General features: G+C 42.2%; 1 protein-coding gene across 2 annotated transcripts in view; it reads right to left on the bottom strand.

Annotated features, from left to right (window-relative positions):
- The window catches only part of LOC122665011 (protein transport protein SEC23-like), a 113,840-nt gene extending 88,040 nt beyond the window's left edge, over positions 1-25,800 (bottom strand). Inside the window, exons 1-3 of one of the 2 annotated variants that reach the window (XM_043861067.1) lie at positions 24,987-25,800; positions 24,691-24,864; positions 11,056-11,217 (exon numbers count right to left, since the gene is read on the bottom strand). In XM_043861067.1, coding sequence (XP_043717002.1) covers positions 11,056-11,217; positions 24,691-24,864; positions 24,987-25,709 — 1,059 coding nt within the window. In that variant the 5' untranslated portion in view covers positions 25,710-25,800. The remainder of the gene's footprint in view (positions 1-11,055; positions 11,218-24,690; positions 24,865-24,986) is intronic. The other variant, XM_043861066.1, reaches the window with a different exon arrangement.
- Positions 25,801-27,020: the final 1,220 nt, after the last annotated feature.

The following is a 27,020-nucleotide window of genomic DNA, read 5'->3' as shown; positions in this document are numbered from 1 at the left end:
GCATCACATCAGCTAATTGAATAGCTGTGGTGACAAAAGGGAAGCAAATGGTGCCTTGTTCCAGTTTCTCTTTGATGAAGTGCCTGTCGATTTCGATGTGCTTGGTTCTGTCATATTGAACCAGATTATGTGCTAAGCTGATTGCTGCTTTGTTGTCACAATATAAGCGCATAGGTGTAGCAACAGCTAAGCCTAAATCTCCTAACAATACCTTGAGCCAGACTAGTTTGCAGACTCCTTCAACCATTCTCGATACTTGGCCTCTGCACTGGATCAGGATGCAATAGCTTGTTTCTTGCTTCTCCAGGTAACCAAGTTAGCTCCATGGAAGGAGCAATACCTAGAAGTAGAGCGTCAGTCATCAATAGAGCCAGCCCAATCAGCATCTGTAAAGGATTCCAACTAATGATTATTGTTGTTGGAGAATAAAAGGCCTTTGTCAGGGGCTAATTTCAAGTATCTCAAGATCCGGTACGCGACCTCAAGGTGCATGGTACGAGGATCATGTAAGAATCGGCTGACAATTCCAACTGTGTAGGCTACGTCTGGCCGAGTATGGGAGAGAGGTAGATCAACCTGCCCACCAGTCTATAATAAATCTCCTTGTCGATTGGATCATCCCCGGTGCTGCTCAGATGATGATTGACTTCAAAGGGAGACTATGCTGGTTTGCATCACAACATTCTAGTTTCACTGAGAAGGTCTAGGACAAACTTCCTCTGAGAAATAAAGATGCCCTCGTTGGAACGTGCAACCTCAATTCCCAGGAAGTATCGAAGTAGTCTCAAATCTTGAATCTCAAACTCTTGTGCCAGTTGAGTTTTTATTTTGGTGATCTCATCTTCATCACTATCAATCACAACAATATCGTCAACATATATACAATGAGGGTTGTAACCTTTCCTTTTCAAAGCTTGGCGAACAAAGTGTGATCTGCCTGGCTTTACTTGATCCCAAAGTTCAACATAGCCTTTAGGAATCGCCCAAACCAGGCTCGTGGGGATTGTTTTAGGCCATAGAGAGATTTCTTTAGTCTGCACACCTTCCCTACTGTAGAGGTAGTTTTAAACCTTGGAGGTATGTCGAAGTAGACTTCTTCAAGATCCCCATCCAAGAACGCATTTTTGACATCCAGCTGTTGGAGATTCCAACCCAAATTCGCAGCATAGGGAAGAACTTGTCTTGGTAGTCGACGCCATTTGTCTGAGTGAACCCTTTAGCAACCAACCTTGCTTTATATCGTTCAACAGGTTCATCAGCTTTATGTTATACTATACCCACTTGCACCCTACAAACTTCTTCCCATGAGGATGCGGAACAAGTTCCCACGTGTCGTTTTTCTTAAACACGTACATCTCCTCTAACATAGCAACCTCCCACTTAGGATCAGCTATAGCATCTTTCCATCCCTGCAAAGTAGAAACAGAAGATATGGAGGAAACAAATACCCGATAGGATGGGGATAAGGACTCATAGGAAATAAAGTTAGAAATGAGGTGTTGGGTACATGCTCTTACTCCTTTTTGAATAGCAACAGGAACATCAAGGCCAGATGGTGTAGAGGAGTTACCTGGCTGAGGTGAGGGAAGCAAATCAAGATCAAGAGGTGTCGTTGAACATGGTAGGTTGTTGACCACGGGCGCTTTTCCTTGTTGCTTTTTTCGCCGGGAATATGTGATGGGATCCTTTAACTGAGAAACAACTGTAAGCATTGGCATCACTTGAAGGTTCAACAGATCTCTCCCCCTCAATGCTTACAATGTCAACAATGGGTCTCAAAGGAACCTCAAGTAATATTTCGAGATGCTCCCCCTCAAGAGGTGATTGATGGTAAGGCTCAGTTTCTTCGAAGGTTACATCCACAAAAAGACGACAAGGAGGGTGATAGCATTTATAGCCTTTATGAGAGCCTGACTACCCAAGGAATATGCATTTGAAGATCCTGGGATCAAGCTTGTAGTTGGAAGGGAAAGAGTTATGGGCAAAATAGACACATCAAAGACCCGAGGAAGGACAGAAGAGGCTATGGAGGGATCATGTAGAAGGCTAATAGGGGTTTTGAAGTCTAGGACACTGGAGGGAACCCAGTTGAAGAGAAAAGCAGCTGTGAGAACAGCATCAACCCAATAGTATTTGGGAATGTTCATGGTAAAAAGGAGAGAACGAGTCACATCAAGAAGATGATGTATCTTCCGTTAAGGAATACCATTTTGTTCCGGAGTGCAAACACATGAGGTTTGATAAAGAATGCCCAGTTCATCGAGATAGTGGCAACATTAATGATCCACATAGTCGGTGTCATTATCACTACTATGGACTCATACTTGGGCATTAAATTGAGTCCAAATCATAGTATGGAAAGATTTAAAACACGCAAAAGCTTCCAACTTACTACAAAAGAGATAAACCCAAGTGAGTCGGCCACAATTATCAATGACTGAAATAACCAGCGATAGCCATCTCTACAAACAATACGAGAAGGCCCCTAAAGATCAGAGTGAATGACAGAAAAATGAACATCACTTTTATTAAAACTTGGGGAATAAGAGATTCTAGTATGTTTGGCCAACTCAGAAACATCACAACGAAAAAATATCAGAATTACAATCCTTTATTAAAGAAGGAAATATTAACTGTTAAGTGCGAAATGAGGGATGACCAAGACGCTGGTGCCAACGATGAACCAGTTGGAGAGAACTTCCAACACGAAGGGTATGAGCTGAGAGTGGAGGAGCTGACTGAGGAGGACCCATATCCAGGTAGTATAACCCCTCATGCACCCTACCCTATCCAATTGTTGCCCTTGTCACCAGGTCCTGAAAAAGATAATAGGTGGACTAAAATTATACAGACCAATTCAGATCTATCTACAGTGAGGCAATAAATTGAAAGTAAATTCGCACACAAATTAGGAATGTGCAAAACAGATTTTAAGGAGATATGAGGGGACCATTGAGTGGAACCTTTACCAAATATCGAGGATAAAGATCCACCAGCCACACGGACCGAGTCCTTACCCAATGTGGGATGATAAGAGGAGAAAAGGTCAAAGGAACTAGTCATGTGGTTTGAGGCCCCAGACTCCCAGAGTCAAAGAGCCAAGAGGAACTAGAACCAGAGGTAACATAAAAATACTTAACTGGGCTAGATTGGAAGTAGGGGCAGGGGAAGGTGCAGAAGAGGTCCACAGTTGAGTCATGCGCTAAGGGCCAAGAGCTGATTCGAAGAGAAGGGAGTTGTAGAGCCAAATGCAGGTGCAGACAGTCCAGTGGATGAAACTTCGGAGGTATCAGTCAAATTTGGATGATGTCGAGTGAAACCTTGTTTCCCACCATGCCCCCCAACCTTGGCGACCATGGAGCTTCCAATATGTTTCTCGAGTATGCTGAGGCTTGCCACAATAATCAAATTTAACGGGTTCTCGAGTACCAGTAGATGCCTTAGGAGCAACAGATTCCCTAGAGGCAGGTGCAGAAACCAGAGCAGAGCGACGAGGCATAGTAAGGGGCATCAACATAGAAAGATGGCAGTCCTCGTGTTGTAGAATTTTATATGCATGTAGACGAGTAGGGAACGTATCCCATCCCAGGATTTGGTACTCAAATCTGGTCATATTCAGGGTTTGAGCCGGTGAGGAAATCATAGACTCTCTCCATCTCACGTTCCTTCTGAATGGTAGCAATGTCAATTGTACACACCATGGGGACAGGATGATAAAAATCCAACTGTTGTCAGAGTCCAATCAGGGCAGCATAATAAGAGGTAAGGTACATATCCTTCTAGGAGGCTTCCCAAACCTGATGGCGGAGCTCATAGATTTGAGCATAGTCATTGGTTTGAGCATGAGTTTGTTGGACAGCTTCCCATAGTTCTTGTGCAATGTTGAGTAGAACAAAGTTGGCACTACTAGTCAAAGGCATGCCCGTGACCATGCAAGGTAGTTAGTCTCATTCAACTTGGTTGGACCCGGTTTCAGAGAGAGGTTATGGCCACGAGTCCAACACGACTAACCTCACTACCCCCAACCGCAGAGTCATTAACATCACTATCGTCCACCATGGGATAATAGAAAAATAAAGAAACTGATATGGAATGTAAACATATAGATAAAGCAATGAGTAACAATGTGGAGGCTACTATATTTTTGCGAGAGTAGCAAGACAACATATCGAGATGGATGGGGCAGAAAGGGAAATAGAGGAGGAAGTTGATGGGCCTGGGAGAGGCCAGGGTCAAGAACTGTAAGAGGTGAAGAACCCGTAAAGGCGGCAACAAGGGCCAGAGGCCCTGGTTGGCTCCGCAACAGGGGCAGGAGGCCCTGGAGGTCGTGCGACAGGGACGGGAGGCCCTGGAGGTCGTGCGACAGGGACGCGAGGCCCTGGATGTCATGCGACAGGGACAGGAGGCCCTGGATGGCTTAGACAAAGGGCAAGAGGCCCTGGGAATCTGGGATGGTGCCGACAGGGGAGGGAGGCCCTGGAGGTCGTGCGACAAAGACGGGAGACCCTGGGTGGTCTACAGCAAGGGGCAAGAGGCCCCTGATTTGGTTTAACAGAGGACGGGAGGCCCCTAGAAGATCACGAGAAGGAGTGGATCCCTTGGTAGAGCGATGGAAAGAGGGCTAGGGCCCTAGGAGGCACAGCAGCCATTGGATTCAAATGGTGATGGTGGTGGTAGACGGCCAAGGAACTAAATCTCGCAAGATCTCGGTTTTTCTGGAGGTCGAGACAAGATGGCTTGTGAGTTTAAAAACTACAATATCTCGTTAAGATCTCGGGTCGACTCGAGATCTCAACCATCTTGGGTCGACCCAGATCTCGACCCAACTTACGTTATAAAAGTGCCAAAACTCAAGATAAGTCAAGCTATCTCGACCGAGGGGCTGCTTCCACTGCTGCTGCCATTGATTTTTCACCATTTTTTAGCTGGATTTCGTCCGAGAAGCTGCTGCCGGCACCATTCAGCTACACCAAAGCACTGGGTCAGGTTTTGGGCCCATAGTCCCAGTCGCAAACCAGCCACACCCATACATGCCTCAATATGACAGTAGCAATGGATCTCACGCCTCATGGCAACCACCTCTTCTATACCCTTGACAACTCTTATATGACTGCTATAGCAAACTATGTGCAATACCACAGGAACACTATGACATGGGAAGACTATGTAGCACAAGTGGGAACTGAATGCATGATTCAATCACATTTTATGGGATGATAGTTGTAACATTGTTAAACAGATTGATGTATTGTACACTTTAGCATTTCTAATGCTTATTTATGTTGTTTTACATTAATTGAATGTTTTGATTGCTTTCTATTACTAAATTATGTGTAGAATAGGGTATTTTAGTGTGTCGTCGCCTACCAACCTAAGGTCCGAAATGAAACTCCTATTTAGACTTTGTTTTTGCAAAATCTGATAGTGTCATTGTGTTTAAATGGCCCAAAATAGGCTGAGTACCAAGTTTCAGACCCAAACTAGATCTAAAACCCACCAAAACCATGTTTCGAGTTGAAAAAAAAAATGCACCAACATGATCGAGATCTCGAGATATCTCGAGCCAACTCGGTTTTACCCAAAGTCGAAACCTGGTGAAGTTCCGAGTTTTAGTTCCTCGTAGACAGCAGCGGTGGTCAGTGGTTGTTAGTAACAGTCATACGTGGTACGACATGCGTTAGCGCATGTTCAGTCAACCATGTCTGACATGGTGAGGCCAGAGCCTCGAGATCGGTGGTGGTGCTCTACTGGATGCGGCGGCAGAAAAAGAAAACCAAAAAAAAAATTTAGGTGAGTGGGATATGGCATGGTTACTCTATTGTATAACCACATAACTTTTCTTGTAATGTTGCATGGTGTTATGTTTAAATGACCAAGTATGCTCACGTAATACTTTTATAAACGATGTGTCAAGAATGTTTTAAAGCATCTTTTATGATTGTTATCTTAATGTTGGCCTATGGTTTTATGAATGAAAAGAGAGTGCTTATGGAAATGGACTGTTTTGTCTATAATGAATTAAAGTGAACTGTTTAATCCTCTATTGGACTGTTATATACTTTGAAGTGGACTGTTTTATACCTAAATGAACTGTTTTATCTTCAATGGACTGAAATGGACTTTAATGGACCTAAATGGACTTCAATAGACCTAAATGGACTGAAATGGACTACTGTCTTATCTTGAAATGGACGGAAATGAATGGAAATGAAAGGAAATGAATGGAAATGAAAGGAAATGTATTGGAAATGAAATAAAAGGTTTAATTGATGGTTAACTCGACCGGAACTGCAACCCTAACCAACAGGGGGTTAGGTGTTGGATGAGGAACAATGTTTTACGACTGTGCCTTCCAATGAGGGTGTGGAAGATGCCCCACTCAACCGGTGGGAAGACCCCGTCCCAAAGGTGGACAAGGTATGACTGCCCTGTGGAGTCGGAGGGAGAACTTGTTTGATGACGAGACACAACTGCCCGCATTCACTAGTGGAGGGCCAGTCTGATGATGGGATGCGATTGTTCCTTCCCAAATGTTGAAAGATGCCCTGTTTGATGACGAGTAGGACCGCAAGCGATGGGTTGGATTGGGCGGCTGGCTGGCAATAGACACTGATGTCTCACTTTTTGTGCACAAGTTAGCAGTTTAATTCTAAAGACCAAAACTGAAGGTTGATTAAAGATATGCTTTCAAATGTTTCTTAAATTTATTTATGACTTTCCAAATATCATGTTTTATGTCATGAAATGTTTATGCTTGAATTTAAAAGATTATGACTGTATTTTCCTACTTATTTGTGATTCTTCCGTGTTCTACTTGCTGGGCTTTTAGCTTACCCCCACGTTAAATTTTTCCCCCACAGATGATCAAATGAGGCGTGTTTGGACTCGAAGGAAAGTCAGATTTTGATGGCTATGTAGCCTTTCTTTTGACGTCTATCTTTTGGAGATTTTTGTAAATGAGCTTATTGGACAATGAATATTTGTATCAAAATTATTGGGATGGCAGTATCTTTTTGTTTATATACCAGTGTATATTTTGGGAATCTGATGTAACAATCTTGATTAACAGATCTTACATCAGATTATAAAGACCAAATGATATAAATTTTGGGATTATACAGTGATAAGGGATATCAAGACCATGATATGTAGTCTTACCAAATGATGTTTTAGTTAATTTAGTGTTGAGGTTAGTTCAGAATCAGAGTTTTTGGAATAATGTGTCATGTCAATAATGACAGAGGACCTCTTTATTTATAATAAGAATTACATTACAACCCCAAGGGCAAAAAGGTAAACTAAGAAAATAATAAACCCTAATAACAAAAAGGGAATATTCCCATCCCATGGTTCTCAACACTCCCCCACAAGTTGGTGCAAATATATCAAACATGCCCAACTTGGAGACCAAGGGATGGAACATACAATTAAGGCCCTTCGAAAAACATCAGCTAACTGATTTTCCGAACTAACAAAGGGAATGCAAATAACGTCATCCTCAAGTTTTTCTTTGACGAAATGCATGTCGATCTCTACATGTTTGGTGCAATCGTACTACACAGGACTATGAGCAATATTGATGGCAGCCTTGTTATCACAGTAGAGGTGCATGGATCTTCAGAGCCAAGCCCCAAATCACTCAAAATTCCCATAAGCCACATAAGTTCACAAATTCCTTGTGCCATAGAGCGGAATTCAGCTTATGCACTGGAGCGAGAGACAACAAATTGTTTCTTGCAACGCCAAGTAACTAGATTGCCACCAAGAAAAGAACAGTAGCCAGAAGTAGATCTCCTATCATCAATGGACCCTGCCCACTCAGCATCAGTAAACATTTCTAGGCGACAAGTCCCATTATTGGAGAAAAGAATACCTTTCCCAAGAGCAGATTTCAAATACCTCAATATCCTATTAACAGCTTCAAGATAGAATGTTCTAGGATAATGAAGAAACCAACTTGTAGGACCAAGCGCTTGCCAATCCCCCAAAACACGCCTTGTGAGGGAAGGTGCAACTTTAATTCCTTATTGCACACCAGCCAGCGCGCATCGCTTCCTCGCCCAAGCCGGGATCTGGGCAGGGCATTTTGGGTCACTCCCAACAATCCCCCCCCAAATGCACGCCCAGTAACAGAGCACCCATGGCACCGGGGAGACTCGAACTTGCGACCACCTGCTCTGATACCAATTGTAGGGCCAAGTGCTTCCCAATCCCCAAAAGACGCCTTGTGAGCGAAGGTGCAACTTTAATTCCTTATTGCACACTAGCCAAAGCGCATCGCTCCCTCGCTCGAGCTGGGATCTGGGCAGGGCATTTTGGGTCACTCCCAATATAACTAACAATGCCTACAGCATAAGCAATATCCAATCGAGTGTGGGAAAGGTAGATCAGTCGGCCAACCAGTCGTTTGATATTGTTCGCTGTCAACAGGATCCCCCATGCCATTGCATAACTGGTGATTAACCTCAATGTGAGAATCAGCAGGTTTACACCCCAACATACCAGTCTTTTGGAGGTCTAAAACGTATTTTCATTGAGAGATGAAAAAACCCTTATCAGACCTTGCCACTTCACTCCCAAGAAAATACCGAAGAGGTCCCAAATCCTTAGTTTCAAACTCCATTGCAAGTAGAGATTTTAAATGGGATATTCCATCATCACTGTTCCAGGTGATTACTATATCATCTACATACACAATGAGGGCAATGATCTGGGTTCCTTCCTTTTTCATAAACAAAGTATGATCACCCTGGCTTTGGTGATATCCAGATATCCAAATTTCTTCATTGCCTTCAGAAATCGACCAAACCAAGCTCTAGGGGATTGCTTGAGAGCATATAGGGATTTCTTCAATTTGTAGACATGACCAGTAGCAGAAGAGAAGGAGAATCCAGGGGGAAGATCGATGTAGACTTCTTCTTCTTCTAGATCTCCATTCAAGAAGGCATTCTTGACATCTAATTGTTACAAATTCCACCCCAAATTGGCAGCACAAGACAAGAGAGCTCTCACTGTGTTGCTAGAGAGTAGTTAGGGCCAAATAGTAAACAGTAAGGGTCAGCTCCTTTTGAGTAGTATTGCGAACCTGTCGACGAATCTCATAAATCTGAGCATAATTCCCTGCCTGGGAGTAGGTTTGATGAACAGCATCCCACAAATCTCTGGCCGAATTGAAGAGAACAAAATTGGGGCTGACTGAGGGCTCCATGGAGTTAGTCAAGAAGGACACAACCAACGCATCATTCCCATCCCATGTAATCGCTGCAGTGGGATCGGTTGGTTTGGGTATAGCTCCTGTGAGAAGACCAGAGTAGTTATGTCCCCTGAATGTAAGAAGACATGCTCGGGACCATTTGAGCAAATTCTGGTCATTTAATTTGATGGGGCCAGGCTGGAGAGTGTGATGCCCAGTGTTTGATCGACCAGAAGTGGGAGCATTGGTAGAAGTAGTACTTGTGATTTCGTCTCCCATGCTTAATTAGGAAAAGACTAGTACACACAAGGAAGAAGACCGGAAGAAGCAACGAACGGAAGCAACATTGACAGTTGAGATGTCAATGATGAGGCGCAGCAACCAAGGAAGTTTGCGGCGAGAGAGGGACAGCAACGAGGGTTGCGGCAGCACCAGCAAGAAGGGCTGGCAAAGAAGTGTGGCACGGCGATCAGGGGGTCGCGGCAGCGGCAGCAAGGGCAACCAGAAGAATCACGGCTCGCAGCGAGATGGAGCGCCGACAAGGCTAGGTTGCGGCGGAACAAGGATGTAAGGCAACCAGGTCACGACAGAGGCGCGGCAGAGCAGGTTGGCACGGCAGCAGAGAAGGCGACTAGAGACGGGTCGTGCGCCCGGCGCAGGTGGAGGCGACTAGAGACGGGGTTGCAGCGGTGATTTTGGTTCATCGGGATAAGTGGGAGAGGGCGTGGTGGTTTAGGCGCATAAGTGAAGGACTTAGTGGTGCATGGTTCAGATGTTGTTTACCATGCTAGACGCGGACGCTGTAGCCCCCAAAGGTGGCGGTGGTGATGGAGGGAAGCAAATCAAAGAACGAAAAAGATTTTCTAGGGTTTCGGCTCTGATACCAAGTTCAGAATCAGAGTTTTTGGAATAATGTGTCATGTCAATAATGACAGAGGACCTCTTTATTTATAATAAGAATTACAACCCCAAGGACAAAAAGGTAAAGTAAGAAAATAATAAAACCCTAATAACAAAGAGGGAATATTCCCATCCTACGGTTCTCAACAAGGTTCTAATTTCAAGAATGTTTGTGTTAGTTGCGAAATATTTTTATAAATCCTAAAGTGTTATTTTAAGTACTCCGTTGTGAGATCAATAAGTTAGGTTTTGGCTCAAGGATAAGGGCATTGGGGGCGTATGTGCCACCACAGTCTGTCCACGTGGCAGAATAGGTGCCTTCTAAGGTTTGGAAAATAATAGACCCTTGTGACAAAAATATTCCACCTAATCAAAAATAAGTAGGGTTCAAAATTATGGTTGCATTATGGAGAGAGACTAAATAACTCAACGCAACTTAAGAAAAGTCTTTTCCCAACTAAATGGATCAGTTACACATCTTTTTTCACCCATTCAACTCTATTTAAAGCCATCTGGTTTGAAAAAGCCATTCAGATTTTTTGCGGACCACTTTCTCCCTAGTTATTTTTGGCTGACCCTTTGTCTTTTACTCCTATAAACTGCACCATATCACTCCTCACTGCATATGCACATAGATGCCTCCATAGCAAATGCCATACCACCTCAAATGACTCTCCTTCCACTTATCTCCTCTTACGACTCATACCATTAGCTTCATACAACACTGTTGCTCTAAATTTACTGTAAGAAATATAAAGACAAAATGACAAGCATAGTAGGGAAGAGAAATTGGTAATGATTTTAAAGATACCTAAAATTAAACTACAGCAGAAAATTACAATAGTTAAATATATATATATATATATATATATATATATATATATATATAGAGAGAGAGAGAGAGAGAGAGAGAGATAGATAGAAAAGAAAAGGTCTAGTATACAGAGAAGCAAGCAAGTTACCTGGTCAAGAGCACATGCAAACAAATCTAGCACATGTCCTTGATTTACAAGCTGCTTCGAAAGCCCCTCATAAAACTTTACTGCTTTAATATAGTAGGGAGCAGAATCTTTATCAAGGTCCTTGTGGGAACGAATCGGTTCAGATAAACTCTTGGATACAATCTGTAAATGTGTATTATATAAAGAACAAATCAGAAAATCTTGCAAACGTTTACAAATAGACCAAAATAAATAGAAAATAAGAAAAGGTAAAGATTTTGTGCAACACCTTCCAATATTTCTAGGGAAATGGATAAGAAAGTACACTTATAAGGTAGACCGATAAATTATACAACACATATCTTTGAAATTCTAATGCAAACATTGGAAATAAGCAATAAATTCTATCCACCAATTTAAAAATTAAAAATTAAAAAATTAAAAAAAAAAACTAGTATGGAATGATACACTTAGCTACTGCAGACCACAATTTCCAGCAATTATGTTGGGAATCTTCAATGTTTACTCATACTCAACAAATCTACCAGGCCTACAACTTTCGGTGGGCTTATCCCATTCTACCTCACATGTGCTACACAAACTTGGCTCATCCCATAGATAAAACTCAACCTCATCCTACGTCACAATTTCCAACAAAGAATGTCACACCCCACTCCCTAAAACACGGGGAATCTGACTAGGATGCTTACCACCATCCTATTCGACCTCCAGGATCTCAAATGCAGTACCTTAACAGCACGATCCACCATTGAGAATCATAAATAAATCAGGACAGCGGAAGACAAATATATATACATTACTGATTCAGTGATTCTCACAACTGGATAACTAATCTGATAGAATATTACATATAAAAATTTATTCTTGTTCCACAGTTAACCAAAACATAATAATAGTTATTACAAAAAATGTATCAAAATATCAAAGCAGTAAATAAATGCCTTGCCCCCCGATCATAAAGCAGAATATGCACAATCATCACAAGCACAGTCTGGACCATACTCCTCGGACACAGGCATCCACCACTCTTCACCTACATCAGCGACAGAGGGAGAAGTGCCGGTGCTCATGGAAATAGCACCACCTACATCATCATCTAAAAAAAAGGCATACACATGGTGTGGGCTTCACCAAGCTCAATGAGTGATGGGGGCATGAAGGCATACACAAATAATCCATCATGTGGTGCATGAGTTCATTTCATTATTATCCACCTAAAATCACACCTAAGTCAGGTTAACAGTGTTACTATAACACATTAGGATGTATCCCCGGTCCCCGAATGCACAATGGGTCACCCAGTGCTACATACCCTACTTGCGAATAAAAGCTTGCTGGTCCCCAAATGCGTCATGGGTCTCCCAGTAAACCCAGATGAACACCGCCGGTCCCGGAATTACCATCGGTCACCAGCTCGGTCCGCCTCCAACAATAATCACATTGTACCGCAAAAGTGGCATTTGGAAAATCAGCATCAAACATACCACAAAAAGGCCATCCAACATGTAACCCCCTATTGGCTAGGGGTTGTAGAACAAGGTCAGTTATCCTAGCCTCATACGAATCTACATGGCAGTATGCTTCGCATATATACATATATGCTTAAGGTCGGCGATCACGGTACTGGAATCATACATCAGCCACACCGTCCTCCCGTCTCCTCAAGCAAACATAATGTAGTCCTAGGTGGCAAGGAGACCAGCTAGGAGCCAAAGCAACAGGATCTGCAATGAACAGGCAGTCCGATTGGGCAGAAAAAGGGTTTTAGTGCAAATTAGGGTTAGGGTTTGAGGATATGGTTATGCTAGGCCAGTGTAAGGGAGTCTATCAGTATTGGTCCAGTGAAGTTTAGATGAGTGGAAGTGTGAGAATTCAAAGGACAGCAGGTTAGGGTTTCGGGTTTTGGGTTTTTAAAAAGATGGAAGTGAGGGGATCTAGGGTTTAGAGATGGCATTAGGGCAGGGGGTTAAAGTCGAGTTCTCTAGTGATGGTGAGAGTCTCTCGGCCAGGATATGGGGGTCTGTTGATGGCTAGATGTGGCTGGGCTGTATTTTAGGGATTTGGGTTTAAGGGAATTTAGGGTTTTTAAAGGTGGGATGGGGCAGAGGTCAAAGTCGAGTGGAAGGGGTGTTGTGAGGATGTTGTAGTCCAAATTTGGTTGAATTCTGATGGTGGGTTATGGCTGTGAGTGAATTAAGTTTAAGCAAATAGAAGAAAATAAAAGGGGAAAGTTAGGGACTTAGGGTTGGGTTGTAGAGGGTTTAGAAGAAGAAGATTGGGGTTGGGGAGGCTTCAAACTTACTTGGAGATGCAGTGGAAGATAGGCAGCAGCAGAAACTTGAATAAAAATCGAATCTTAAAGAAGAGAACTTGAGAGAAAGCTTGTTCGAACCACCCAAGCTTCACACCGCAAGGTGTCGATTGGATCACACACCAATCCCACCTTGCTTTTTTTTTTTTTTTTTTTGATAAGCAAGAAAAAGAAGCTTTATTTAAATGTAGAGGTTTAAATCATCCATTACAATTCCGTTATAACAGAACCTACGCACTGCTTGAGCTAATTGATGAGCAATATAGATCTCATGTCGATCTTTTTTAATTATTACAACATTCTGAAAATTAATGAGATCTGCCTTAATGTCAAAGAGTAGAGAAAAAAGCTTCCATGGCCATGGGTAGTCCTGTTGATTTTCTATCCACCGCACCAGTTCTAGACAGTCCATCCAGACTTCTATGCTTCTGCTTCCCAGTGATAATGCACTTTTGATGCCCTGTTGGAGTCCCTTGGTTTCTGCTTCTGATGCTGTACCTGTGCAACCAAAATCCATAATTGCAGTTACAAGAGTTTGGTTATGAAAAACTGCTACTCCCCATCCACCAATTTCAGTGATTGGGTCAAAACTGCCATCAGTGACGATAATGTATTTATCAGCGGTTGGTAGCTGTAGGTAGTAGTCAAGTGTGGGTGGTTGGGGGGGTATTGTACTACAGTGATGGTGCCCGCCGGGTATGACTCATTGAAAATACTTAAATCCTTTTCCCATCTCCGGATGTTCTTTATGATGCCAATAGGATCCAATCTTGTCTTTTGGAAAAGTAAGTGGTTCCTAGCCTGCGATATAAAATATCCAGTGATGCAAGCGACCTGTAGAATTGTAGTTTTCTGCACTTTTGTTATCCCCGCAGTTGTGCAAATGGTATTGAATAGCGTTTTTAAGTCCTGGAATTGTAAGGACTCAGTGCGCAGTCCAAGTGACCCTGCAGCCCAGATTCTTTTTGATACATCACAAGACAACAAGATATGCCAAGCTGTTTCCTCCTTCTGATTGCAAAGAGGGCAGAGTGTATCTGTCTGGATAAAGCCTTGAAGTCTGACCTTGGTCGGCAAGGCATTGTGTAGTGCTTTCCAGGCGAATAGTTTGAACTTGGGATGGGTCTTCAGATTCCAAATAGTTTTCCATTTCACCTGTGTATCTTGTCTTGTTGGAGTTAGATGAGATGCAGCCAGCTTGGTACTGAATTGCCCAGTTTTATGCTTGGGTGAGATGAGGAAATCCGAGTGAGGGTGTATGGGTAGTTGGATCTGCAGAATTTTGCCATTGCTACTGTGTGGGGGAAAATGGATGAATGAGGGGGATGTTCCAGGATTGATCTATCATCAGATCGCTGACATGCGTGTATGGAGGGTGTTGTGAGACTGGGTAGGGGGGGATGTAGTGACGCAAGGTGGGGATCCATGGTGATTTCTAGATTGAAGCAAGTTTACCATCCCCAATTTTCCAACAAATTGTTTTCCTCAGATCCGTAAGAATTAAGCGAATACCCCTCCAGACCCAAGAACAGTGTATTATGCAGCTTGACCAATGCGGATCAAGGGGGAGGAGTGAGGGAAATACCTTGATTTGAGAACCTTTGTCCATAGGGATTGGGGCCCCCTAAGCATATTCCATCCTAGTTTCATTAGGAGGGCCTTATTGTGAACACTAGTAGTACGGATTCCCAGTCCCCCCGAGGTTACAGGTGCACAAACCTTACCCCAAGAGAGCAGTGACTTTCCTTTCTGATCCTGTTTTTTGCCCCTCCAGAAGCGGGCATTAATTTTGTCCAACTTGGTACAGATAGTCTGAGGGAATGGAAAGCAGGACATCAGGTAGGTGGGAGCAGAGTTAAGCACTGATTTAATTAGGGTTATTCTTCAAGCTTGTGAGAGGAGGTGGCTGTGCCAACCATTCAGTTTGCCTTGAACCTTGGAAATAACATCAGAGAGGTTCCTAATCTTAGAGATAGGGGGGAGAAGGGGGGTTCCCAAATATTTGGATGTATGGTCCATTTCAGGGATAGGGACTTTTTGATGAAAGCCCGCAGATGTGAAGGGGTGTTGGTGCTAAAGTAGATGCTGCTTTTGGCCATGTTAATTTGCTGTCCTAAAAGGTCTTCAAACAGGGAGATAATAGATTGGAGAGTGGAGATGTCCTCATGAGTGGCTCTGCAGAACAATAATGTATCATCGGCAAAGAATAGATGAGTAATTTCTAGAGCGCCCCGTGCAATTTTGATTCCCCGAAACATGTTGAGGTCTCTGTAGGTTTGGATGAGTCTAGCAAAGCACCTCATGGCAGTAATGAACAGATAAGGACTAAGTGGGCAGCCCTGGCGTAACCCTCTGGTTGGTTCAAAGATGTTGAAACAACTACCCCGTATTTTGATGGAGAAGGTGCACGCTACCAGTGCTGTAATAATGTCTCCCCATTCAGGCGGAAAGCCTTAGAACCCAAAGATTGCTTTGATAAAGTGCCATTCAATTCGATCATATGCCTTAGACATATCCAGCTTCAGAGCCATAAAACCAGTCTAGCCTTTCTTTTTCCGCCTCAGGTAGTGAAAAATTTCATGGCCAATGATAATGTTATCACTAATTTGACTACCTAGCACAAAGGCGGACTAAGCGGGGGAGGTAAAATTGTCAAGAAAAGGTTTCAGGCGCAAGGCCAGGAGTTTGGTGATGATCTTATACGACACATTCCAAAGGCTGATTGGTCTAAACTCCTCGACGTAGCAAGCATTTTCCTTTTTTGGGATCAATGTTAGAAGAGTGTGATTGACTCCAAGGGGGAGGTATTTGGTTGTGAAGAAATCTTGAACCAATTTACACTTCTTTACCAGTTCCCAGTGATGTTGGTAGAAGAAAGCAGGGAATCCATCAATACCAAGGGATTTAAAGGCTCCCAGGCTGAAAATGGCAGTTCGGATTTCATCCTCCAGTGGCAAGGATAATAGTTGGTCCGCTTGGGAGGTGGAGATACATGGGGAGAAAAGGCTACTAACAAATTCAGGATCTAGAGGATGCATAGTAGAGTAGATCTGCTTGAAGTATTCAGTGAATTCGGCAGCAATTAAGCGAGGTTCACAGATTTTATCCCCATCAGGGCGACGAAGGAACAGAGTGTTTTGATATCGGATATTCCCACGTGCAACAGAGTGGAAAAACTTGGTATTCCTGTCACCTTCTTTGATGTAGGAAACTCTAGATTTCTGCATCCAATAAATTTCCTCCGCCTCCAAGAGGGCGGAAAGTTTTGCCACGGTCATAGTTAAGAGGGAGATAGTATCATCGGTCGGGGGCAAGGATTCAAGGGAGTGAATGGAAGCAATGAGAGAGGCCTTTAGGGTTGAAATATTTTGGAAGGTTGGAAATATTCCAACGAGCCATAGAGAAAGAGAGGGTTCCCAGCTTTGCAGACAGGAATCCCACCTTGCTTTGATCACACACAAAGCAGTCTTCACAAGAGAAGAGAAGCAGCAGCTTGCAAATAGCAGTTTTTAATTTCAAAAAGTAGAAAATGAGAGAGCTCCACAAATTTCATTAATTAAATAGGCTTAACAACCTTAACTCCTATTCAGCCTAGGAGTCTTAATGACCCCTAGGCTAGCCGACTAACTAAACCCACACCCCCTCTTTAAATCGTGGGAGTGTGGTGTAGATCCAAATAAAAGAAAAAATTACATAATTTAAAAGGTGACTCAGGTCAATTAAATTGAACCACAGGTTCAACAAGGTTGGACCGGTTCAATTTAAAAACATTAAAAAAACCTCTTAAAAAAAAAAATAAGTATGGATCCACATCTAACACTACTGACTATGCTACTTGGACAGCAGCTTCTTATTTGTATTCTTCTTGCGGATGTAGTGTTGTAGCTCTGTATCAATACACATACACACACTATTAAGTATGGAGAATGCGGTACCGGAATCATACATCGGCCACACCGAAAATCATTTCTAAGCCTAATGCAACATACAATTCTAATGCAGCAGTTCGTATGACAAATATGGTACCAAAATCCACCTTGGCCATACCGCAACCCATTTCTAAGCTTAAGTATAATGCAGCATGAATACAAATTATAAGTATGGCAATCACGGTTGGAATCCACCTTGGCCACACCGTATCCCATTTCCACACAAGACATACATCTCAACCATTTACAAGTTAAAGCATACATAGTCCAATAGATAGTAGTATATAATTGAAAAGCATGGAAATGCAACATTCAACAATTATAAAATAAGAACACTCTTTAAATTAATTCAAACCGCACCTACTCACTTGGTCAATAGACTTGGCAAATATAACCCAAAGTTATCACCCGACATGACCCAAATACACCTCACCTTGATGGTTGTCTCTGACCTAGTTCACGTGTAGTAGTGTGTTAGATTAGGTCAATAAGAGTCCCCCAGGAGTTTTCCCAAAATGGCACGGGAATAACCCAATCTGGGTCCACCGGCTGATCCCACCAATTGATCAGTGATCAACTGGTGGATCACCGGTTGAATATGCAGACTCATGGGTTGTTGGCAATTATCCACCGGTAGATAGTGATTGACCGATTAGCTCAACCGGTCATGGAGTCAATGGACTCCACAACTTGGGTTTGCTCACCGGTGGATCCCATCGACTGATGATGATCAACTGGTTGGATCGATCGGTCAGAGCTCTGTGAACTGTTCTTCAGTTCAGGTTCTGACCAACCTGATCCTTTGATCAATTCTATTCCATAGAGATTATAGAGGATGAGTCTACCCATCTTTTGAGCCTAACGGCATCAAGTTCCACCAAGTGAAACTGGAGATACGATCGAATCTCCGATCGAAACCCTAAAAGTTAGGGTTTGGGCAGTTTTCACCTCAACCACTTGGGATTCGATTTGTAATCGGTTAGGGAGTGTGCAAGAAGGTTCAATACCCTCACACAAACACACTCCAGTTGGCCTCAATGCTTCGCACTGGGTTTTAACTTAAACCCAGTCAAAAATACTAAACCCTAGGTTTAGAAATTCTACAGAAACAGAGGGAAAGAGGTGGGAATCAATGTTCTTGCCTAGACTCGAGCTTGGACAGCAACACCAAGCAATCCGATCTCCTTCCTCCTCTTCCTTCTTCTTCTTCTTCTCCTTTCTTCCTTTCTCTCTCCTTTTTCGGTTTTTAGTGTGATGTTTATGAGCCAAGAGAAGCTCATTTCATTAGATAGGCAAGGGCCACTAAGGCCTATTCACCTGAGCACCTAAACTCAATCAAACCCATTAATTTCCCAATTTGAACACGTAAGCCCACCACTTTGACTCCACACTAGGTGTGCAGTGGTACAAGGGTAGCACAACATGATGGGACATGTGAAGGAAAGCTTGACTCGAAGCACCGGGTCCCATAGACAGCAACTTCATACTAGGGAGTTCAGCAGTCAACCGACTGATGCCACAGGCAGATCATTGATCAGCCTATGATGATTGACCGGCGAGTCATACTGCGTTGTTCAAACTGGATTTTCTCTAGTGTTTCTCCCCCACTCTCATAGGTGTTTTAGTAAGATTTGTACACAATATAATGAGAATATTCTACCATACATGAGGTGGTTAAGTTACTTACGACCAAATATCCGGAAGTGGATTCGGATATCTCCTCCCACTCCCTTCACACCATGAGCATGTGCATGGAGGAAGTTCAGCATCTTCACCTGACTCCTTGACTGTTACTGCCCACATGTCACCAATGTCGACACTCGCCGGAGCAGTACCTACACACCAAGTTCAAATTAGACCTGGTTTGGGCATGGGTGTAACAAAGAAATCAAGGAATATTAACGATTGATTGAGAGTTGAGAGAGAAATGCTTTTTTGCATAGCATATTCAAGCAAAACTCGATCATTGTTCATTGATCATCAGGACAAGAAGGGACAGTCCTCATAACAGATACCTATAACAGCTGAGTACATCAGATCTAGAAAACAAAAATTAATGTTAATGTAAGATCATATTCTCCATGAAGCATAGTACTATATCTCGCGATATATCGGTATCTCGGGCCTACCGAGATATCCGAAATATCCGAGATATCGCGAAATATGACCGAAATATTGCATTTTTTCTGCAATATTTCGGGGGTCCATCTCGGGGGGTTTTTGGCCATATCTAGGCCTGAAACTTCATGGACAGCCTTATTTAAGCTTAATAAACACATTTAAACCATAAAATTGTAAAAATGTGAATTCAAATTGGTGTTTTGGGCTTGCACCCTTGATTGACATACGGTCACCGACCCTAATGTATAAATAGTTAAATACACATAGATTAGGCGATTAATATTTAATAATAGTATTTAACTTCATCACATATCAAGTTAAAGCCAATACACATTGATGAGTGCCATGATTCTCATAAACTCCATAATATTCAATAACTCGCTTAAAGCCTTAAAGGCAATACACTAAGTGTCAAAGTTAGTAAGTCACAAGACTCAGCAACTCGCAAGTCACAACTCACAAGTTCATAGATCAATGAAATCACAACTTAAGTTACAAATTACAAGTGCTAAACGCTAATAGTAGTTCTTTGTGCCTCCCTGGATCAATCCCACTCATGCCTCGCCGGAGTCGACGTCCATTGCTCTCTGTTTGAAGGACATATGTGGACCACGGTATAGAATCGGAGAAGAAACGAGTGTAGTCATCCACAAGTGTCACGTAAATGAAATCATCAACATCTGTAGGTAACCTATCCTAGGATATAAACTAGGGTTACCAATCGATCCAATCGTGAAGAAGATGATCCATGATATGATGTTGGCGCCGCGCAAGAGCGATGGCATTGGCTGCATGTATGGCGTGAGGTTGGTAGTTAGGTCCGCTAGGGTATGCAAAGATGTTATTTACAAAAGATGATCCAGATGTCCCTGGATGGGCGTAGTCATAGTCCCCTACCCACTAAACCGCCCATATGATGATGATCCATATCTATATCCATCGTAAGGTTGTGATGCACCATAATCCGATGCCAATGGAGTGGTATGTGCGAAAATTAAAATAATTATTTAAGAGCAGAAAAATAAATCCGACACCGTGAAGCCGTAGATCGGCCATTGGTGTCTAACATATATTTAATTCATTACCATCTAAGTCATATTACCCCTAATTATTTCCTATTTTAATTGTAGGAAAATGAATTTTTAAAACCAGAAAAAAAAAAAAAAAATACATATGGAAAAAAATTTATATTGTGAGGCTATAGATCGGCCTCCGGTGTCTAACATATATTAATATCATCACCATCCAACAAAATTTGTACATAGTCTTTTCAAAAAAATAGTTTTAGAGGAATAGAATTTACCTTAAATAGTGGAAAAAAGCTTGGATGATGAGCTTAGATGACCCTCCGATGAGTTTACCGGTGAAAATCCGACAACAATGTGCTTGAACAATGGCTAGAGTGTTGGATGAGAGCTTGGAAGAGTGGAAGAATAGGCAAAAGACTGAAATTCCTTAGCAAATGCAGCTCTCGGTCGAAATATGGACCGAAATTTGCGAAATATTGTATTAAAGCCCCCCTTCACGTGACACTTTAAGCCAAAATACCATATTTCGTCGATATCTCACGAGATATCGAGATATTGTCGATATCTCACGAGATATCGTCGATATCTCACGATATCTCACGAGATATCGACGAAATATGGTATTTTTTCATTTCGACCTGATTTCGCATCTCGGTAAGCTCGAGATATACGAAATTAAGCGATATTTCGGCGAAATATCGCGAGATTTTGAACTATGCCATGAAGTGGATTTAAAAAAATGTCGATGTTCACCCTTTATCTTAAACTCACTCTGAGGATCTCTTGAGGAACAATGTCAATTTTAGAATAGTTTCTAAAAGTTTTTTATTATGGAGCTAATGCAGATTAGAGGAACCAAAGGAAGAAGAGCCGCAAGCCAGCGGACCAGAGCCGCAAGCCAGGAGACCAGCTTATCTTGAATCAAGGCTACTCCCAAATCAGCTCTAATATGATCATTCCTTGTTTTATCCTTCTTGGTTTTGCCACTCATCCATCTTAACATTATCATCTCCGCTCCTCTTAGCTTATTTATATGACGCTTCTTAACTACCTAGCACTCCGCACCATACATCATAGCGGATCTTAAGACTGTTTTGTAAAATTTTTTTTTAAGCTTTAAAGGAGTCCGTCGATCACATAACACTTCGGATGCACCTCTCCACAACTCCAAATCAATCCATCCTATTTAATTCTCTGAGAGACATCATCTTCTATAGTTCTATATCACCTTCCTTACTAATGATTGATCCTAGATACCTAAAATGGTCACTTTGAGGAATCTCCATCTCATCAACTTTCACCCCCTAATTATCCGTCTTCGTTCTACTTATCCTAAAACCTTTTGATTCCAAAGTTGATCTCCATAACTTCAATTTGGCGCTAATTACAGCTTTCGTGTCATCAGCAAAAAGCATGCAGCAAGGAACCTCATCTTGGATGTCTTTGGTTAACTCATCCATGATAGGTGCAAACAATTAAGGGCTTAGAGCTGATCCTTGATGTAACCCAACTGTTTGGGAATTCACTACCTTGACCCCCCCTATTCTTACACCAGTCACCACACACCATCATATATATATTTTCACATATTTACTTGAAACCCTAATCTTCCCAAGGACATGCCAGATTAAATATCTAGGAACTTTGCCATAAGCTTTTTCTAGGTCAATAGAGACCATATGGAGATCCTTCTTGGTCTCTCTAAATCTTTTCATGAGTCTCCTATCTACGTAACCTAGTTGTACAGGCATCATTTAGGCACCTCCTAGGTGTCCAGGTAGATTTTTTAGGGTATGGGCGGTCATGGCCTTAGTGGTATCAAACTCCTTGGCCCTTATGAATGACAAATATCATTTAAGTAAATGAAATTATTTGTTATCTCATTTACTTAAGATATTATTATTCATAAATAAGTGAATACACCCTATTTGAATCCAATAAAAATTATTAAAAAAATAAAATTCCAAAAGGATAAAAAGTCAACCCCCCTCCCAATTCAAAAACAAAAGTTGGATTTTTGGCGGTAAGTGAAACTTTTAACTTTCTAATGTTGAGGTTTTTCTCAAATCTAAAAATTCCATAAATCTTAATATGGTTAAACATTGCTAAAAACTAAAAGTGCGGTAAGATATTCATTTATTTTAATATAATAAAAAATTTTCATTTAGAGCATGATGTAGATAAGTCACTTAAAGGGCTTATTTTAGTGGAAATAAGCCTGGGGTTGAGTTATATATGTGTTGGGCTTTTAATCCCATGGGTTATGAGCCTAAAATAACGGTAGAAAGTAAGAAAACGGGATTTGCTTCATTCCCAGTGCTGGTTTGCAAGTTATTCCATACCCTTCTAATTTTGAGTCAGCTTCATAACTCAACATTCAGCCATCAGAATTCGGTGTAACTTGGAGCAAAGGACCTGATCAGCACCACGTCCACTCAATCTTAGTTTGGTAGCCATCTATTGGCCGGTTGGATCTCTACCACCTAACTTTCTAATTCTGATTTGCTTATATTATTGATGATCCACTGCAACTATTATCAATCCCGCTGTAGAGTAGTTCTTAGCTAAGCCTCATCTACATTATTTGGTATCAAAGACCATCAACTCCTAGGGCTGATGTTAATACAAGGAAAATGAGGTCAGAAGTTCCTTCCTTTGCCGGGCAAAGGGATCTAGTCTTCTTCTTTGATTGGTTGGATTCTTTAGAGGAATATTTTGATTGGTACAACTTAACAGAGGAGCAGAAACATAATTTTCTTTACTCCTGATTGACTGGTCGTACTAAACAATGGTAGACGCTCCATAAAGAGAGACTCAGAGCTAGGGGACGTGAACCTAGGAGGCTAGGACATGGGAAGAGTTGAAGAACAAGTACCTACCGGAACATATGCACAAAAAACTCTCCCTTCCACAAGATAACCACCAAAAGACACTTACACTTGAAGAGAGCGTGAAGCAACTAATAGACCAAGTGGCCTCTTTTGAGCAAACATTTAAAGCCTCACTTGGTTCTCATCGCGCTCCACCTCCAACAGATGCTACCAGGGAAGTCATTCAAGTTTTGAAGATGGAAGAGCAGCAAGAGAAGGCAGACTCAATTATCACAACCATTGAATCCATTCCAAAGATGGTTTGTGAACCACAGTTTGATGATGATCAGGCTGTTAATGCTGCCCTTGAAGGAGAAGAGTGTGAAGACACCCTAGATGATAAGAATGACATCTATGAAGTTAATGTTGAAGTTCAAGCAGTTTATGTTGTCATGGAAGAGTCAACCCTTAATGTTCCGAATGTCGAGGCTTACATTAAAGAATTTAAAGCAAACAAAGTTGAGACAGCAGATGATGTAGAACTTGGCACTACAGTTGACAAGGTGATTAAGGAAACCATTGAGGAGACTGTGCATGACAAGGAAGAACTTAAAGAGCTTGGGTTTGAAGCAAAGAAGGTCGAAGAAACATTCGTGGACAACCCCATGTACACGATTGATGATGTGGAAGTTAAACACGTGGAATTTCTTATTCCACCAAAGTACTTTGAAGAACGAACTCCACACATTCTGGATTACATCCATATCTTTAAGGAGCTACAAGAATACTTGTTTGGACTGAAACTTGACATCCATCAAACCAAGTTTATTCCTATTCACTTCAAAATTCGAGAGGTGGAAAATAGAAGGAAAAATGAGAGATGAACGATAAAAGATAAACATAAGAGGAAAGAGGCACAACCCAGCAAGTCAGGAGAATCTCAACTAAATTGGGTCTGCTACGTGGATCCTTGCCTCCAATAGTCTCTATCCGAGGTCATACTTGGTACAAGAGCTAGACTATGTATGTCCTTCCTCACAACTTCTCCTATGATCATTTTAGGCCTGCCCCTAGCTCTCTTAGCTCCTTCAATTAGAACCCTATCACTCCTTACTGAGGCATCCCTAGGACTCCGTTGAACATGACCATACCGTCTCAAACGACTCTCTCAGAGCGTGTCATTGATCAGAGCAACTCCCAAGTCAGCTCTAATACAATAATTTCTTATTTCATTCCTAACCAAATATGCCTTTTTAATTGCTCTTCAATGAGGATCAGCATCAAGAAATCATTGCCGATGAATGATGATGTCAACAAAGAAGTCACAAGACACTCTTAAGACTAATATCTATTTTAGACAGAAAACTGCAATCTAATCACAAGCAAACAACAAAAGCAAATTCAAACCATATCCATGATAATTCAGTCAAACTTACAGCAGCTGCCCCTTCCGTTGATGGCCCACCAATGAAGGTCATAATTCTAGCTCCAGAACCAGGAACACAAGCCCCCAACAAACTGGCAGCCACACTTAATGCCGTGCTAGTGCACCTTGTTGCCCTCTGATCAGCTGGCACCGGCCAAGGATCTTTCTGAAGCTCCTCCAACACCTAAATTAAAAACCCAGCTCATCCAATCCATTAACTACACAAAACCTCACAATCCCAACATTGAATTAAGCCACTAAATTCACTTCTTCAAACAAAACTCCACAAAGTTCAGAAGAAATTACCGAATTTAATGCAAATTCACAATCCGAAGCAGGCAAGAGGAAGCGCCGGATACTCTCGGCAGAAAGCCCATCCCTGACACCAGCAATTACCCCAGCACTAGGCTTCGGCCTCTTCGCGAAGAAATTCATCTGTTCTAGAATCTGGTCCTTGGATATCTCCTTTGATCCCCTGAAGACATAAGTCTTCGGGATCAACCCGGACCCAAGTTCATGAACATGGACATAAGTCCCAAACGTAATGAACCCAACAAGCGATTTATCTGGTAAGAGATCAATTGCTTGAGACAAAGCAGTCTTCAAGTACCCTAGCTCTTCCTCGATAATGCAAGTATCGACGACAAAAAGGAAAACAGGAGGAACAGTCGATTTGTCCGTGGAAGTCTCGTACTCGATCGTCGTATACTGAGCAAAGAGCTCTGCAGGAAGATTGTCTTCGGAGATCGAAGCGTAGTGAGGAGGAAAGTGATTGCGTTGGAAGCAGAAAGGGCATATCCAGATCTTTACGAGGTAATCGACGATGCAGAAAGGATTTAGAATCGATCTGCAGGTGCGGCAACGAAGGGGAGGGTAAGGAAGGACGGGCATGTTAGCGAAGGGCTTTAAGACTGTGTAGATCGCAGAGACAGGGACGACGCAGTGAGTTGTTTCTTGCTTCGTTCCTGGAAATACGTTCCATGGCATCCGAACACCGTCTTGAGCCTCAAGGTCTAGAAATTCAGCCATTAGTGAAAGAATCAGAGAAAGACAGAGAGGGAGAATTTCTGAGGAGTTCTTGTTCTTCTGCTGTAGCTTCAGAGTGACTAGAGCGGTAGAGTCCGTGGAAATTGCTACTTGGTTTTTGTTCCGTTGAAATCGATTTCGGATTGAAGGTGTAATATCGGTGGTGGACTGAACATTTTTCTTTTTTTATAACAGACCGAAAAGTTTTCTTTGTTCATGAGCGGGGCTTGTTAACTTGTTCGATCCCGAACGAAATAACTGGACTGAACGAATTCCTTATATTGATTGATTTGCAGGATAAAAATCTTATCCAATTCTTAGATCTAGGAGTATCGTGCAGTATTACCTTCAGTGATTGACAAGTGGCCTGAACAGATCGTGCGGTTCACATTTGTTTACCCCTGATAAGTGAGCCAAACCCGTTTTCCTTACCGGATTGAGCAATAACTCATCCATTTTAGCAGATCATATGGAAATCCCCAAATCGATGTTTCAAATTTCACTGCTATTTTTCAACTTCCCTCTATCGACGAATTCATCTCCCCTGCCATTTGGGGATTCAGATGAACGAAATTTGAACCAAATCTACCACCAGGATTTCGTCGGTGAAAGACTGTTTCCTTCACGTTTTGTCGCTCACTCACCTCTTCTAGCTCTGCTAATTCTAATACGTGTCCCACTACTACGAGTACTACAAGTTCTCACAGTACTACTACTTCCACTGAAGCTGTGAATATTGCTCTTGCGATCGTGTTCGTCAAGTTCTTGAATCAGAATCAGAACCCTAGTCATGACCAGGTGGTGGAGGTGCATTCGCCTTTCAGCTTAACGGGTTCCTCTTCCGACCTTCTGAGTCATGAATAACTACAACCCATTCAATTCCCAGAAGAACAATTAGCCCATCAGGAAGTTCACTTGACGGTAGATTTCGAATTCGGATTGAAGGACCAAGCATGCAGGATTCCACAGTTCATAGATTCTAGTCCCAATTGTTACGGGTTAGAAACAACATTGAGCGACGAATTCGATCAGGGGATGGCTTTATGGTCGAAAATTGCTCCGGTAGCGATGGTGTTGCAGAATTGTTCATGGTAGACGTCGAAGATACTAGGGTTGGATTCCATCGTCCCGTCGCTAGCAGATCTTCATAATTTTGCGTGCCATCCTAATTTACCATTCAACGATAATTGGAGTTCCTTGGATCCGTCGAGCTCTGGTGTTTTCTCATCAAGGCCTTAATTGTATCATGTCTCAAGACTACACTAAACATACAGATTTTTCATTTTTTTCTTCTTGATCTTACCAATTAATACT

This window comes from Telopea speciosissima, chromosome 6 (genome assembly GCF_018873765.1).
Source record: "Telopea speciosissima isolate NSW1024214 ecotype Mountain lineage chromosome 6, Tspe_v1, whole genome shotgun sequence".
NCBI classification, from domain to species: Eukaryota; Viridiplantae; Streptophyta; class Magnoliopsida; order Proteales; family Proteaceae; genus Telopea; species Telopea speciosissima.
The sequence above is the reverse complement of the archived record's forward strand: the minus strand, read 5'-3'. Positions and strand labels throughout refer to the sequence as shown.